This window comes from Molossus molossus, unplaced genomic scaffold (genome assembly GCF_014108415.1).
Source record: "Molossus molossus isolate mMolMol1 unplaced genomic scaffold, mMolMol1.p scaffold_m16_p_14, whole genome shotgun sequence".
In the NCBI taxonomy this organism is placed as follows: Eukaryota; Metazoa; Chordata; class Mammalia; order Chiroptera; family Molossidae; genus Molossus; species Molossus molossus.
The window spans coordinates 33,511,992-33,529,382 of record NW_023425349.1 but is presented as its reverse complement, the minus strand read 5'-3'; the positions used below and the strand labels follow the sequence as shown (position 1 = coordinate 33,529,382).

Sequence of the window (17,391 nt, the reverse complement as noted above, 5' to 3'; positions counted from 1 at the left end):
GGCCGACGCTCTAACCGCTGAGCCAAACCGGCCAGGGCGACAAAAATATTTTTTCTAAAACTGGTTATCGTAGGTGTTCTTGTACATACTGTAATCCTTTTCCACCCATTAAATTTAAGCTGAATAAATGGTTGGTGATGTTTAATTTGCTAGGTGAACCAAAGTAAATCATTCATGGTTGGTCAATCTGTACTTATTTTAAAAGAACAGTAAACTTTCCATTTGGCAATACGTACTACAATGCTTAGTATTTACCAGGCAACTCAAAGGTTATTCTACCAAAACTGAGAATTAAACTAGCTATAAAAATAAACTATAAAAATACGAAGTTACTTCAAAAAAAACTTTTGAAGGAGAGAAGTTAAATCTTAAAAAGAAATGGACAGGCCCTGGCCAGGTGTTCAGTTGGTTAGAGTGTCATCCCAATACTCCAAGGCTGCAGGTTCGATCCTTGGTCAGGGCACATACAAGCAACCATTGAATGTATAAATAAGTAGAACAACAAACCAATGTCTCTCTTTCTCGTTTGTTCTTTCCCTTTCAAGCAAATAAATAAATAAAACAGCCCTGGCCGGTTTGGCTCAGCGATTAGAGCATAGGCCTTTGGTCCAGAGAGACCCGGGTTCAGTTCCCGCTCAGGGCACGTACCTCGGTTGCAGTTTGTCCCCGGTCCTGGCTGGGTTGTGCGGGTGGCAACCACTCAATGTGTCCCTTTCACATCGATGTTTCTCTCTCTCTCTCTCCCTCCCACTCTCTCTGAACAGAAAATGGAAAAATGTCCTCGGGTGACGGATTAATTAAATAAATAAAATAAAACCCAGCAATCAGGACACTGCCCACATCCAGCATTTGCCTTGTGTCTGTTCATTTCATAAATATCCATGAGTGAGAACTTTCTGCCAAGGGAATGTGATACTGTAGCCCCTGCCCCCTCTATCTGAGGTTTCAATTTTTGCGGTTTAAGTTACCCACAGTCTGAAACTATTAAATGGAAAATTCCAGAAATAAATAATTCTTAAGTTTTAAATGTCACACTATCCTCAGTAGGGTGATGAAAACTCATCCCTTCCCACTCTGTCCTAGCTTGACTCATCCACAACACATACATCCCCCGACCTTAGTCACTTAGTGGCAGTCTCAGTTACAGTATCACACTGCTCATGTTCAAGTAAGCCTTATTTTACTTAATAATGGTCCCAAAGGGTAAGAGTAGTGAGGCTGGCAGTTCAAATATGCCAAAGAGAAGCTGTGCTTTCTTTAAGTGAAAGTTCTGCCCTGGCCAGTTTGGCTCAGCGGTTAGAGCACTGGCCTGCAGTCCAGAGAGACCCGGGTTCGGTTCCCACTAAGGGCATGTACCTCGGTTGCAGTTTGTCCCCGGCCCTGGTTGGTCGTGTGGGTGGCAGCCACTCGATGTGTCCCTTTCACATCGATGTTTCCCTCTCTCTCTCTTCCTCTCTCTCCCTCCCACTCTATCTGAACAAAAAAATGGAAAAATGTCCTTGGGTGAGGATAAAAAAAGTGTGAAAGTTCTCAACCTAATAAGGAAAGAAAAAAAAATCATATGCTGAGGTTACTAAGATCCCATAGTAAGAACAAATTTATGGGTGACATTGTAAAGAAGGAAAAAAATTCGTGCTAGTTTTGCTGTCACACCTCAAACTGCAAAAGTGCTTAGTTAAATGAAAAAGGCATTGAACTTCATCACAGATATGTATGTATACATGAGGAAAAAAACAGTATATATAGGGTTTGGTACTATCTGCTGGTTTTAGGCATCCACTTAAAGGCTTGGAAGGTGTCCCCCATGGATAAGGGGGGTAACTACTGTATACCACTCTTCCCTCAGTGCAGAGAGGATGAGACTCATAGAAATAAAAAGGAGGGGCCTATATAAAAGTGGTCTGAAATTCAGAACCTTATTCCTGAGCTATAATTCAGTTTGGCTTCTTCCAGAGCTTCTACAGTTGTTAACCAGTTATCTATAATGCTAAACTGTACCCCATCCCTCCTATCAGAGAAGCAACGATTACTTTTTGGTGCTGTACAATTTTACAAGTGTGCTCAGGATGGGGATGGGTGTGTGTGTGTGTGTGTGTGTGAGAGAGAGAGAGAGAGAAATAAATGCAGAGAGAGAGAGATGCATATCAAACTTCCAAGGAAGCCCAGACACAGAATATAGTCAGGGTTGGGCGCAGACCTTCAAAATTATCTTTCGGTTCAACCTTTACAGCCAGGGGAACTTGCCTGCCAAGCAGCTCTCCGCCCTCTCTTGCACAGGCCATTTACCTTTCAGGACAGCCCGTTTTCTTCCTGGATAGGACAGCCCTGGGGCAGAGTTGCGCCGGCCTCCCTCTGACAGAGCACACGCGCGCGCGCGCGCACACACACACACACACACGCCTTCTCGGTTACTCGCCCCGGGCCGCATAGATCCTGTCGCTTCACCCGCAAACAGGCGGGCCCTATAACGGGACTAAAGAGGGGCCCCGGCATGCAGGCCCCCGGGAGAAAGGGCGAGGCCCGAGAGGGGATGAAGGTGCGAAGCCGCGGGCAAGGGGCCAGAGGAGGATGCCCTGGAAGCCGCGAGGATGCTCTCCCCGAGCCCGTCCCGTGTCCCCCGCGGACGCGCAGCTCTCACCACTCGCCGGACCGCAGCTTCCTCCCGCGCCGCCGCCTACGCCGCTGCCACGCCTGGAGGGCGAAAGCCGAAGGCCGCGCCAGCACGCAGGCCGTGCACAAGCCCGCCCCCTCGGCTTCCGCCACCCGGCCCCGCGGTCGATGACTCGTCGCTCGACCCCAGCTCCGCACCCCCTTGCACACCCACCCCGAGCACGAATCGGCGAGCGCGCTTACGTCACCTGAGAGGGGTCCCGTGACTGGCTGTGCCCTTCGGCGCCCCGCCCCCTTCCCAAAAGGTTTCTGGAGGAGCCGGGCGGGCCGAGTTCCTTCCGCGGTCGTGGCGCTGATGGTCCCGCCAGCCTCTCTCCTTGCTCCGCCGGCCGCGCGAACCCGTAGAAATCCGTGTCTTTCCGCGGGGTAGTTGTTTTGGGCTTCCATTCCCTCAGTCATTTCATAGACCGGAACCAAAACAAGGCCGTGGTGTAGCTGGTCCACACCAGAACCGTTTCCCGGGCAGAGCCTTGCCACTCCAGAACCTCGGCTGCGGGAAGGCTCTGATGGCACTACCCGCTGGGCATCGCGAGGAGCCCCGCCGGGGCCGCCCCTGCAGACAAGCCCAGCCGGCCGGCCCAGACGGCGGGACAGCAAGGCTGTGGCGGGACAGTGGTGGGAAAGCGCTCACGGAGCTCTCGATGAAGACTTTTTAATGATGGTTTCAAATTCCCGACTCACCATTGACAAACTCTGAGTTGATAACAAATCATTAAAACTTTTTTTGCCCTGGCCGGTTTGGCTCAAGTGGTTAGACCGTTGGGGAGTGGACCACGGACTCCTAAGGAAGGATCACTGAGGAAGGATCACGGGTTCGAGTCCCCGTCAAGGGCACCTGGGTTGCAGGAGCGCGTGGGGGAGACAAACCAGACCATGTGTCTTTCCTACCCCTTTCTTCCCTCCCTTCAAAACACTCTCTCCAGAAAAAAAAAAAAAAAAATCAATGGAAAAATATTTCCCTGGGTGAGGATTAACAAAAGAAACAAAACTTAAAAAAAAAAAAAAATCCTGGAGGATCTTTTTCCATTTATTTTCAGACAGAGTGGGAGGGAGAGAGAGAGAGAAAAAGAGAAACAGCCATGTGACAGGAACACGTGGATTGGTTGCCTCCGGCACAGGGACCAAACTGCAAGGAGGCACCTGCCCCTGACCCGTAGCTCTTTGGTCCCCAGCTGATGCTCCATCCAAACTGAGCCAAACTGTCCAGGGTGAAACAAAACTTTTTTTTTTACAACCATTAAATAATTTACCATAGATGAAATTTAACAGTCTGACAACTCATTAAAAGTTCTTTTTTTAAAAATCCTCATCTGAGGATATTTTTCCATTTATTTTCAGATCAGTGTGTCTGATGTGTCTCTTCACATCAGTTGGTTGCCTCCAGCACAACCCTGGGGACTGCAACCTAGGTTTGTGCCCTTGACAAGAATGGAACTTGTGGCTCTTTGGTCTGTGTCTACGCTCTAACTGCTGAGCCAAACCAGCCAGGGTTCATTGAAAGTTCTTACATAAGATGAATATCATATCCTATCAAACTTTAGCGCTTGATTTTAAAATTAATGACAAAGCTCTAATTTGCATGAGACTTATTAACTGTTGGTTCCCCTGCAGCTAGCTTGGAGCCACTGAAAGGTCACATCAGGCACAAAAGGACAAACATTAAGGGATTTTGTACAAGAAAGTGCCATTGGATTTCTTTTTCAAATACCACTTTGGCTACTGTGTGGACAATGGATTGGATCAGGAATGGTGGCAGTCTTTGCAGGGATGCATAATAATTGTGGTACCACTGATTGTGTCTGATAGAGCTGGGAGGAGTCAGACTTTTCACTAAATTCCTATGTATAATGTCTTTTGTATTTTGTAGTATATGCACACATTCTATATTAAAGAGAATAAAATTAAATTAATTGAAAAAATGGTGGCAGAGAAGCTAAATTGAAGTAGATGGAAATGAGATTTAGTGCGGAAGTGAAATAGATGAAGCTTAATTATATTAGGTATGAGGGGATGACAGAAAAAGAAGGGAACAAGAATGACTTCCAGGTGTCTGGCATTAGTATTTGCATGATTGGTGCCATTTACCAAAATGAGAAAAGCTGGGGGTATGGCCAGGTTTGGGGAGTTAAAAGTAGTTATTTGAGCTATGTTGTTTGAGATACCTATGAGATGGCCCATGAAGCTAGCTACTACACAGGCAATAAAATATATGAATCTAAATGCAAATTCACCAGACTATAGATGATGTATAAATTTCCTATTGTGGTTTGAAACAACACAATTGTATTACCTTATGGTTCTGGGACTTAGGAATCTGAAATGGGTTTCACAGGGCCAAAATCAAGGTAGCAGTGTAGGTATCTCACACACACACACACACACACACACAAAATGTAACTATATGTGGTGATGGAGATTAAGTAGACGTATTGTGATCATTTAGCAATATACAGGGTGGGGCAAAAGTAGGTTTACAGTTGTGAGTACATGAAACAGTTTATTTTTGTATTATTATTTATCATTGTATTATTTTCTACACAAACAAAGAGGCTGCCCATATTCCTTGACTTGTGGCCCCTCGGACCTGCTTTCCTTGTCACATTATCCTCTGACTCTCCTGCCTCCCTTGTTCATTTAAAAGGACCCTGTGGCCCTGGCCGGTTTGGCTCAGCTGTTGGAGTGTCTGCCTGTGGTCCAGGGAGAATCGGGTTCGGTTCCCGCTAGGAGCACGTGCCTCGGTTGCAGTTTGTCCCGGCCCTGGTTGGTCATGCGGGTGGTAGCTACTCGATGTGTCCCTTTCAAGTCGATGTTTCTCTCTCTCTTTCTCTGTTCCTCTCTCTCCTTCCCACTCTGTCTGAACAAAAAATGGAAAAATGTCCTCGGGTGAGGATTAAAAAAATAAAAAAGAACATTCCTTTTTTCTCTTGAAGAAAAATTGATTTCAAAAACAATGTTAATGTTCAGGTTTAAAAAAAAATCTGAGTGTTTATTAAGCGGGTGTGTTTAGTTTGTAAATGTTTTAATTATACACTTAAGATCTGTGCATGTTTTTGTATGCATATTATAAGTACAATATGTTTTTAAACATTGTTTAAGATTACAGCTAGGAAAAAATGTAACTAGAAATATAAATATTTTTAATAATAGGTAATACAGCCCTGGTCGGGTGGCTCAAAAGGTTTCCTATTCGACTCCCAGTCAGGATACAGGGTTGTGGGTTCGATCCCCAGTCAGGGCACATACGGGAGGAAAACTAATCAATGTTTCTTGCTCACATTGATGTTTCTCTCTCTCTCCCTTCCTTTTTCTCTAAATGTAAATGAAAACATATCTTCGGGTGAGGATTAAAAAATAAATAAAAAGATACTCATAACAAGAAGAGAAGCCTTTTGAAATTCATATTTCAGGACCATTAATCACAGTTCATATCCCCAATTACTAATCAGTTTATTATGTCAGCCAATCAGCTTTGTAGAGCACCTGTGGTGGTGAGCCATACCTGTGCTAGCTTCCCCAATTATAAAACCAAAGTACAGCCCTGGCCAGTTTGGCTCAGCGGTAAGAGCATAGGCCCGAGGACCAAAGAGTCACTGGTTCAGTTCCAGTCAAGGGCATGAACCTTAGTTGCGGTGAGGTCATGTGGGAGGCAACCAATTGATGTGTCACTCTCATGTGAATGTTTCTCTCTCTGACTGGCTTATTTCACTCAGCATAATACTCTCCAGGTCCCTCCCTGTCATCTCAAAGGATAACAGTTCTCTGTTTCCTACAGTTGCATAGTAAAGGGGACTAGAGTCCCTTTTTCTCCACACCCTCGCCAGCACTTGTTGTTTGATGATTTGTTGATGGCAACCATTCTGGCAGGTGTGAGGTGATACTTCTGAGTTGTTTTAATTTGTATCTCTCTGATGATTAGTGACATTGAGCATTTTTTCATATGTCTCTTGGCCATTTGTATGTCCTGTTTGGAGAGGTGTCTCTTTAGGTCCTCTGCCCATTTTTTAACTGGGTTCTTTGTCTTCCTTCTGTTGAGTTGTATGAGCACTCTATATATTTTGGAAATTAGCCCCTTATCTGATGTATCATTGGCAATTATGCTCTCCCATACGGTGGCTTTTCTTTCCTTTTGATGGTTGTTTCTTTTGCTGTGCAGAAGCTTTTGAGTTTGATGTAGTCCCACTTACTAATTTTTTCCTTTGTTTCACTTGCGCTAGGCAATGTATCAGTGAAAATTCTGCTACATGTCATGTCTGAGATTTTGCTGCCTACATTTTCTTCTAGGATTAACAAAAAACAAAGCCATTGTAATCATCCTGGTACTGGTACAAGAACAAGCATATAGATCAATGGAACAGAAAAGAAAACCCAGAAATCGACCCAAGACATTATGCTCAATTAATATTTGACAAAGGAGGCAAGAGCATACAATGGAGTACAGCCAGTCTCTTCAATAAATGGTGTTGGGAAAACTGGACAGGTACATGCAAAAAAATGAAATTAGACCACCAACTTACACCATACACAAGAATAAACTCAAAATGAATGAAAGACTTAAGTATAACGCACAAAACCATAAAAATCCTAGAAGAAAATGTAGGCAGCAAAATCTCAGACACTGATATGTAGCAGATTTTTCACTGATACATTGCCTAATGCAAGTGAAACAAAGGAAAAAATTAGTAAATGGGACTACATCAAACTAAAAGTCTTCTGCATAGCAAAAGAAACCAGCATCAAAATAAAAAGGGAACCCAGCCCTGGCCAGTTTCGCTCAGCAGTTAGAGCGTTGGCCTGCAGTCCAGAGAGACTTGGGTTCAGTTCCTGCTAAGGGCACGTACTTCGGTTGCAGTTTGTCCCTGGCCCTGGTTGAGTCGTGCAGGTGGCAGCCACTTGATGTGTCCCTTTTACATCAATGTTTCTCTCTCTTCCTCCCACTCTATCTGAACAAAAAATGGAAAAATGTCCTTGGGTGAGGATTAAAAAGAAAAGGGAACCTACTGTATTGGAGAACATATTTGCCAATGATACATCAGATAAGGGGTTAATTTCCAAAAATATTTATAACTCAACAAAAGGAAGACAAACAATCCAATTAAAAATGGGCAGAGGACCTGAATAGACTGTTCTCCAAACAAGACATACAAATGGCCAAGAGACATATGAAAAAAATGCTCAACATCACTAAAATTAGAGAGATGCAAATTAAAACAACTGGGAGATATCACCTCACATCTGCCAGAATGGCAGCCCTCATCAAATCCTCAAACAACTAGTGTTGGCGAGGATGTAGAGAAAAGAGGACTTTAGTACACTGCTGGTGGGAATGCAGACTGGTGCAGCCACTATAAAAAACTGTATGGTGTTACCTCAAAAAGTTAAAAATGGAACTGGGCCCTTTGGCCCAGTGATCCCACTTCTAGGACTATATCCTAAGAAACCTGAAACACCAATCAGGAAGAATCATTTTTTCCCCATCCTTTCACTTTCCTCCTGTGTGCATCTTTTGTTCTGAGGTGGGTCTCTTGTAGACAGCATATATATGGGTCATGTTTTCTTATCCAATCTGCTACCCTATTTCTTTTGATTGGAGCATTTAAGCCATTTACATTTAAGGTAATTACTGATAGGTACTTATTTGTTGCCATTTTTGTTCTTTATACCTGTGTTTCTCTCTCTCTCATTCTATTTCTTCTTACAACAGTCCCTTTAGCATTTCTTGCAATGCTGGTTTGGTGGTGATAAACTCCTTTAGCCTTTTTTTGTCTGTGAAGCTCTTTATTTCACCTTCAATTTTGAATGATAGCCTTGCTGGATATAGTCTTGAATTCAGTCCCTTGCTTTTCACTACTTTTTATACTTCATGCCACTCCTTTCTGGCCTGAAGTGTTTCTATTGAGAAATCAGCTGACAGCCTAATGGGAGCTCCCTTGTAGGTAACTTTCTGTCTCTCTCTGCTGCCTTTAAGATTCTTTCTTTGTCCTGGCCGGTTTGTCTCAGCGGTTAGAGCATCGGCCTGCAGTCCAGAGAGACCTGGGTTTGGTTCCCACTAAGGGCACATATCTCAGTTGCAGTTTGTCCCCGGCCCTAGTTGGGTTGTGCAGGTGGCAGCCATTCGATGTGTACCTTTCACGTCGATGGTTTTCTCTCTCTCTCTTCCTCCTACTCTATCTGAACAAAAAAATGGAAAAATGTCCTTGGGTGAGGATTAAAAAAAAAAAAGATTCTTTCTTTGTCTTTAACGTTTTGGGGGGCTTTTTTTTAGAAAGGGGGGAAGAGAGAGAGAGAGAAACACTGATGTGAGAGAGAAACACACCAAGTGGCTGCCACCCACACAACCCCAACTGGGCCGGGGACAAACTGCAACCGAGGTACGTGCCCTTAGCGGGAACCAAACTTGGGACTCTCTGGTCCGCGGTCCAATGCTCTAACCACTGAGCCAAACCGGCCATGGCTGACTTTAACGTTTTAATTATGATGCCATTTTAATTATGATGTGTCTAGGTGTGGATGTTTTGGGGTTCATCTTGATTGGGACTCTGTGTTTCCTTGACTTGTGTGACTTTTTCCTTCATCAGGTTAGGGAAGTTTTCTGTTATTTCTTCAAACAGGTTCTCTATTCCTTTCTCCAGATCTTCTCCTTCTGGTATGTGAATGTTGTTATGTTTCATGTTGTCCCAAAGCTCCCTTAAATTCTTCTTCTTTTTAATGTTTTTTATTTTTTATTTTCTGCTCTAATTGTTTTTTGTTTTCTACCTTATCTTATAATTCATTCAGTCCTCAGCTTCTTCTACTACTGAATCCTTCTCAGGTGTTCTTTATTTCAGTTATGTCATTCTTCATTTCCACTTGATTTTTATTCATAGCTTCTACCCCTTGTTTCATGATGATATAGTTCCCATTGAGTTCTTTATAATTCTCATTAAGTTGCTTGTAATTCTCACTAAGTTGTTTGAGCACCCCTAAAACCATTATTTTGAATTCTTTGTAAAATTTTTCTTTATTCCCGAATAGCCACAGCAATCTTGAAAAAGAAGAACAAAGTAGAAGGGATCACAATACCAAATAGGTTATACTACAAAGCCACTGTAATCAAAACAGCCTGGTATTGGCACAAGAACAGGCAGATAGATCAATGGAACAGAACAGAGAACCCAGAAATTGACCCAAGACAATATGCTCAAGTAATATTTGACAAAGGTGGCAAGAGCATACAGTGGAGTCGAGGTAGCCTCTTAAATAAATGATGTTGAGAAAATTGGACAATTACATGCAAAAAAATGAAGCTAGACCACCAACTTACACCATACACAAGAATAAACTCAAAATGGATACAAGACTTAAATGTGACTCATGAATCCATAAAAATCCTGAAAGAAAATGTAGGCAACAAAATTTCAGGCATCATATGCAGCAGAATTTTCACTGATACATCATCTAAGGCAACAGAAACAAAGGAGAAAATGAACACATGGGACTACATCAAACTCAAAAGCTTCTGCACAGCAAAAGAAACAACCATCAAAAGGAAAGAAAAGCCACCGTATGGGAGAGCATAATTGCCAATGATACATCAGATAAGGGGCTAATTTCCAAAATATATAGAGTGCTCATACAACTCAACAGAAGGAAGACAAAGAACCCAGTTAAAAAATGGGCAGAGGACCTAAAGAGACACCTCTCCAAACAAGACATACAAATGGTCCAGAGACATATGAAAAAATGCTCAATGTCACTAATCATCAGAGAGATGCAAATTAAAACAACTCAGAGGTATCACCTCACACCTGCCAGAATGGTTGCCATCAACAAATCATCAAACAACAAGTGTTGGCGAGGATGTGGAGAAAAGGGGACTCTAGTTCACTGCTGGTGGGAATGCAGACTGGTGCAACCACTCTGGAAAACACTATGGTGTTACCTCAAAAAGTTGAAAATGGAACTGCCATTTGACCCAGTGATCCCACTTCTAGGAATATACCCTAAGAAGCCTGAATCACCAGTCAGAAAGAATATATGTACCCCTATGTTCATAGCAGCACTATTTACAATTGCTACGATCTGGAAATAGCCCAAATGTCTATCAGTAGAAGAGTGGATATAAAAGCTGTGGTACATGTACACAATGGAGTACTATGCAGCTGTAAGAAAGAAAGATCTCTTATCCTTTGAGACGACATGGAGGGACTTGGAGAGTATTATCCTAAGCGAAACAAGCCAAGCAGAGAAAGACAAATATCATATGATCTCACTTATTTGTGGAATATAATGAACAAAACAAACTGATGAACAAAATAGACCCAGAGACATAGAAGTAAGGTACAGACTGACAAACCTCAGAAGAGAGGGGATGGAGGGAAAAGATAAACTACAGAACTTATATACGTACATGTATGTGTAATCAGTGGACATAGACAAAAAAATCAGAGGACGGAGCAGGATGTAAGGGCAGGATTGGGAGGAAGGTGTCAATGGGGGGAAAAGGAAAAACATCTGTATCAAAAATAAATTAATAAAAATAATTTATAAAAAAAATAAAATTTTTCTTTATTGTTGAAATTACAGATGTCCCCCCTTTTTTCTACTTTGAATTCTTCATCTTCCTTTTCTGGTGATTCCCTCCTTTTCTTTCATTTGGAAGTTGTTTCTTTGTCTTGCCATTTTAGCAGTCTGGCAGTTCAGGGCTAGGTGAGGCCACCAACACTCCAGGCAGGTTGGTGTGTCCAGGTGTTTTGGGTTGTGGAGGGGCCTGACCTAGAATCCAGTCCGATCATCTGGGGGTGCAGGCTGCTCTCGGTGGCAGCGGTGGTGGGGCTAGTGGCTCTCGGTGGCGGTAACAGCTCTAGGTATCAGTAGCATTTGGGGGGGGGGGGTGGCGGCTGCAGGGCCTGTAGGGGTCAGTGGCTCTGGGCTGGTGTGGGGCCGTAGGCGCCAGGCCTCTCTCTGCTGTGGGTCCAGGAGGACTGACGGCCAGTTCCTTGTGTCTGTGTGGTAGGAGGTGCTGCTTGGGTGGGCAGATCCAGCAGGGGGCCTCTTAGGGTGCAGGGTCCGTTGGGGGTGCTGCTGGAGTGCACTGCAGGGGTACAGGCCGGTGGGGATACTGCTCAGGTGCGGGGCGCCAGCCAGGGCCTGGCTGGGTTGCCGGGTCCTGCAGGGGCATGGCCAGGGTGGCCGGGGCCCACAGGGCCTGAGCTGGTGTGGCCGGGTCCTGCGGAGGCAGTACTGCTGCCATGCGCAGTTGCTGCGGGGAGGCGGCGAAGCAGCTCCTGTGCCGGGACTATGTGTGGGCACAGTGGGGGCTGCTGGTCTGGCGCCCCCTCTTCCCCCACGCAGGCCCATCGCCTCGGGCACCAGGCCCCAGTTGCTCCTCGCTGCCTCCTCCCAGGATGGTGGCGCTTTCCAGCCCAGAGCAGGGAGAAGTGCCTGCCAAGCAGCACAGGGCGCTGGCTGGTGGCTCCCTAGCGCAGACCTGGCCCGAAGTTCCCGCACCGCGTGCAGATTCTAACCCACGCCCACTCCCTCACACACTCACACTCACACTCACACACTCACACCCTCACCCTCACTGCGGTCTTGCCCGCAGCCATGTTCTTCCTCTATTGGGATTTTTTAATGTATTTTTATGGGCTATGCAACTATTCTGTTTTAAACCAATACATATTTTTATTATCTATCTGCTAAGGAAATGAGGTAAGCCAGAAAGTGTTCAGTCTCCCTTGACTAATAGGAGTTCAGGAAGTTTCATTGGCACAGAAATTCCAGAAAAACTCTGTGTTAAAAACTAGTTTGCCTTTAACTTTGACTCTGTTATAAAAAGCTGGATCAATCTAATTATGTTATAAAATAACCGTCCATTAAAGACTCATGCGGGGGGAAAAAGAACAAAGGGAACAAAAAAATAGTTATGTGGGAAGTATGTTCTTTTGGACTTCAAAGGATCAGGCTAAAGTCAACAGCATTCAATACAAGCAATAAACCTTTGGGGAAAATGTCATGATTTTCTTACATAGGTTGAGGAACCAGCCAACGTACTGGTCCAAAACTCCTGGGGCTGAGGAATAGTCAACATTTAGTAGCCAGCACACAGCTAAAGATGAAGATGGGGTCCCACATGGCATTCCTTTGGAGTACTGAAGTGGATTTCTTGATACCTATGTGAATGCTTAAGACACATCCAAATATACATAATTAATGTCTATAAGTCCAAATCATGAACAAAAGTCCTCCACCTCTCTCTTCTCATGTCTTTCATTCCTCTCCTGAAATTAATGTAATTTAACCTTTCAAATCATTTCTGTTGGTCTTCTCTACACGGCTTCCTGTCCCTAAGTGTGGCCACTCCCTTATGATTACACCTCTGCCCTGGTCCTCTACCTACACCGTCTTTCAGAATTTCTTTCACTCTCAAGTCTTCCGTTTTGACTTCTGTGTAGATAATTCCTTGGATGCATGCTCTAGTCTGCTCATTCTAGTTCTAGGCCTATAATTTCAAAATCCTGCCTCATATGTCCTCACCTCAAACTCAATATATAAAATGTAGTTTGTTTTGCCCTGGCCGGTTTGGCTCAGCGATTAGAGCGCCAGCCCACGGACCAAAGAGTTGTGGGTTTGATTCCAGTCAAGGGCACGTACCTTGTGTGGTTCCCGGCCCTGGTTGGGGTCATACAGGAGGCAACCAATCCATGTGTCTCTCTCACAGTGATGTTTCTCTCTCTCTCTCTCTCTCTCCCACTCTATCTGAAGATAAATGGAAAAATATCCTTGAGTGAGGATTTTTTTTTTTAATTTAGTTCATTTTTTTTCCCTCTTGACTTCCCCATTTCTCTTAATGATATCACCTTGCCAGTTGCATTCAGACTCAAAATCGTGGAGTCATACTTTAGTTATCTCTCTCTCTCTCTCTGACTTTTAACATTCAATCTCTCGAATTCTTCAAAATGTGTTCTGGGGGGGGGGGGTTGGCCTCTACTCTTCCCTCCCATTTCTAACATCACCTCCTTAGTTCATTCAGATCTTATCTTCCTTTTTAAAAAATTTTTTTCTTTATTGATTTTTTAAGGTTTTTTTTGTTTGTTTGTTTTTGTTTTTTTATCTTCACCCGAGGACATTTTCCCATTTTTTTGTTCAGGTAGAGTGGGAGGGAGAGAGAGAGAAACATCGATGTGAAAGGAACACATCGAGTGGCTGCCACCCGCACGACCGACCAGGGCCGGGGACAAACTGCAACCGAGGTACGCGCCCTTAGCGGGAACCGAACCCGGGTCTCTCAGGACCGCAGGTCAACGCTCTAACCGCTGAGCCAAACCAGCCAGGGCTCTTTATTAATTTTTTAGAGAGAGAGAGAAACATCAATGAAAGAAAACATTGATTGGCCGCCTCCTGCATGCCCCCCACTGGGGATGTGGCCTACAACTTGAGCATGTGTCCTGACTAGGAATCGAACCAGCAACCTCTTGGTGCATGGGTCCATACTCAACTACTAAGCCACACTAGCCGGACCAGATCTCATCTTCTTATCCTGAATTCTGGGATGCCTATATTTTCATGATTTTACATACCTAAACTCAAGATTTATTTTTAATCAAGGTACACATTTAATGTAGAGTTTTTATTACAAAAATCTGTTATGTCAACAGTGTCCTAGAATTAAGCAAATATGGCACCTCAGACCTAGATTACTGGGCTTCTCCTTGCTCCTCCAGCCTGTATCCCCTGCTTCCCAATCTGTCCTGCACATTACTGCCTGAGTAATGTGCTCACAAGACTGCTTTCACTAAGTCATTTCTTTGCTTAAGAAAAACTTCCATGTTTCTCTATCCCCTGCTCGGTAAAGTATGCCCAGGGGATCAACTTTGGTATTGAAGTTCCTGAACAATCATGCTGACCTCTTCCTGACCTTACCAACATTATTCCCCTACCCAGGTCTTTCTGCCCTAAACAGATCACTGTCTTCCCTGTTGATATCATTTCCCACAATTAGAAGGCTCTTCCTCCTGCTGCTTGCTTACATCCTACCTGGGCTTCAAGTCCTATCTCTGTTGTGAAACCTAATTTGAATGAACACCTTATCCCAAAATAATCTTCCTCCTCCGTATTCCTGTAGCACTTGTCTTGACTATTCATTTCATACTTATGATCTATCTGATGTTTTATAAGGACCCTGAGAAAATCACTCACATTATTACCTCTCACTTCATATGTCTTCTTTCTCTCATTAGATCCTACACTCCTTGAAGTTAGCTCTGTTAGGTATACTTGTCTGCCTGATATATCCTCGAATCATGTCTTATTTAAGAAATATAGTCTCATAAGCATTGAGTCAAATGGGGAGATCACATCTCTTATTAAAGACTCATTGCCGTCCCCATTCTTTGCCCCAAGTCACTTGTATTCAACTTCTCCCATCTACCCTCCTCCAGCGCTGAAACTTAGGATCTTAGTAGTACAACACCATTGCTCAGTCTTCACAGTGAATCAAAAGCAAAGGAACAAATTAAAATAGTTGCAGCAAACTTTCACTTTTGGAAATAAACTACACTTATAAGCAGAAGAGTAAAAAGGAACAGCAGACCCACTTTCTTGGATGAAAGCATGAGGACTCGATAAAGGAGAATTCATTTTCAGCTTTCAGTTTAGAAATGCTGAGAGACCATGAGTTTCAGCACAGTAACTGAGAAGCAAGTAAGAGCCATAAGATGACTCCCAAGAGGAGCAGTTAAAATATAACATTAAAAATGAATGATGGGTGTGACAGCTTTAAAACCAAAGCTTGCCCTGGCCGGTTTGGCTCAGCGGTTAGAGCGTCCGCCTGCGGTCCGGGAAGACCCGGGTTCGGTTCCCGCTAAGGCATGTGCCTCGGTTGCAGTTTGTCCCCGGCCCTGGTTGGTCATGCGGGTGGCAGCCACTCCATGTGTCCCTTTCACATCGATGTTTCCCTCTCTCTCTCTCTTCCTCTCTCTCCCTCCCACTCTGTCTGTACAAAAATGGAAAAATGTCCTCGAATGAGGATTAAAAAAAAAAAATAAAAATAAAAAAATAAAATAAAACCAAAGCTTTCCTCTTCTTCCCTGTAATTTTTTCTTTGTTTCTGATTGCAATTTCAGTGATACAGCTCTACCAAACTGCTATGTTACTTACATGAGGTCCTTGAAGGCACAGCTCTTGATAAGAATGCACATTGATTTCCATTCCGTGGCATAAGCTCTCTGTATCCAGTGTTGTTTGAATCAAGGAGCAGGGCAGCTGTTTGCTCTGTTGGTTTGGCTGCAACAGAGCAGTCATCAATAAGCGCCTGAATTCCAGATTAAATGAGCCCCGCCTCTCTGAGAAGGAAGGGGAAAAAATGTGGCTCTAAATTCTTCCTGTATTTCTGGACCATAGCTTGCAAGTAGGAGGAGAGTTAGTGTCTGCGTGTTTCTTCCTGTTTTTGCTATACCATTCTACCTGATGATTTTATTTTCTACTAGAAAAACTGTTTTCTTCTGAGTTTCTTGAAGGTAGAAACAAAAATCTACAATAAAAATCTTAATAGTCTTTTCACATTGTTTTCACACATGGTTCATTCAAAACATTTATTGTTATACTACTCTGAGACAAAAAGTAAAATAAAGAGATTCAACTAGAGGATTCAAGTTTCCTTAATAGTTACAGACCACAACATATTGAAAACCCTTAGTTTCATGAGACTGAAGAAAAAATCAATAGCATTGCATTTTATCTAAACTGCGTTAGAATAGAAAACTGTTGCTACATTTTACAAAGGGTGTATCTTGCACTTTGGTGCTCAGGGACCCTCCACAACCAGACTGGTAGCAAGGGATACAGGGTGATAATCTGCTATTTCCATTCCATTGGTACATGTTCATTTGAACACGTCACCAGCCTAGCCTTATCTGCCATGAAACTTTACCTTCTACTTAAGGAAAGATAAACTAAAATGATCAAATTTTAAGAAGAGAACACTTTATACTGCTCTTTTTAAAAACTGATGAACAGCCCTGGCCGGTTTGGCTCAGTGGTTAGAGAGTGGGCCTGCGGTCTGGAGAGACCCGGGTTCGGTTCCCGCTAAGGGCATGTACCTCGGTTGCAGTTTGTCCCCGGCCCTGGTTGGTCGTGTGGGTGGCAGCCACTCGATGTGTCCCTTTCACATTGAAGTTTCTCTCTCTCTCTCTCTTCCTCTCTCTCCCACTCTATCTGTACAAAAAATGGAAAAATATCCTCGGGTGAGGATAAAAAATAAAAAAATAAAAAAATAAAAACTGATGAACAGGGCTTCTGGTCAAGATGGCAGAGTAGGTAAATGCTGTAGTTACTTCCTCTCAGGACCACCTCAAAAGAACAAACCATCTGAGAATTGCCTGAAGTCTAGCTAAACAGAAGTCCTATAACTAAGGATGTATAGAAGAAACAATGTCAAGATGGTGGGAGTGGTTGAGACACAGAGCAGGCTGGTCCCACACCCGCCTATGGCAGTTATAAATTGGGAAGAATAACTCAGTGGCTTGGAGGTCCCCCATGAGGAGTAGGGGGTCCCAGCCCCATACCGGGATCCCCAGCTAAGGGTTCCTGTACCTGGAAGAGAATTCTCCTAACTTCTCGCTGTAAAAACTATGGGGATGGTGGCCGAGTGAGATGCAGGGCTCCTGGAGTTCCAGGCATTCCTCTTAAAGGGCCCACACACTGACTTACTTGCCGACGACTCACTCGCTCTGAGCTCCAACACTG

At 43.9% G+C, this 17,391-nt stretch overlaps 1 protein-coding gene across 3 annotated transcripts in view; it reads right to left on the bottom strand.

Moving 5' to 3' along the window:
- Positions 1-15,870, bottom strand: part of GNE (glucosamine (UDP-N-acetyl)-2-epimerase/N-acetylmannosamine kinase) — a 50,995-nt gene extending 35,125 nt beyond the window's left edge. Inside the window, exon 1 of one of the 3 annotated variants that reach the window (XM_036261328.1) lies at positions 15,805-15,870. In XM_036261328.1, the coding sequence (XP_036117221.1) occupies positions 15,805-15,855 (51 nt within the window). In that variant the 5' untranslated portion in view covers positions 15,856-15,870. Of the gene's footprint in view, positions 1-2,638; positions 2,707-12,673; positions 12,696-15,804 lie in introns of those variants that run through there. The other 2 variants (XM_036261330.1, XM_036261329.1) reach the window with 2 other exon arrangements.
- Between the last annotated feature and the right edge of the window lie 1,521 nt (positions 15,871-17,391).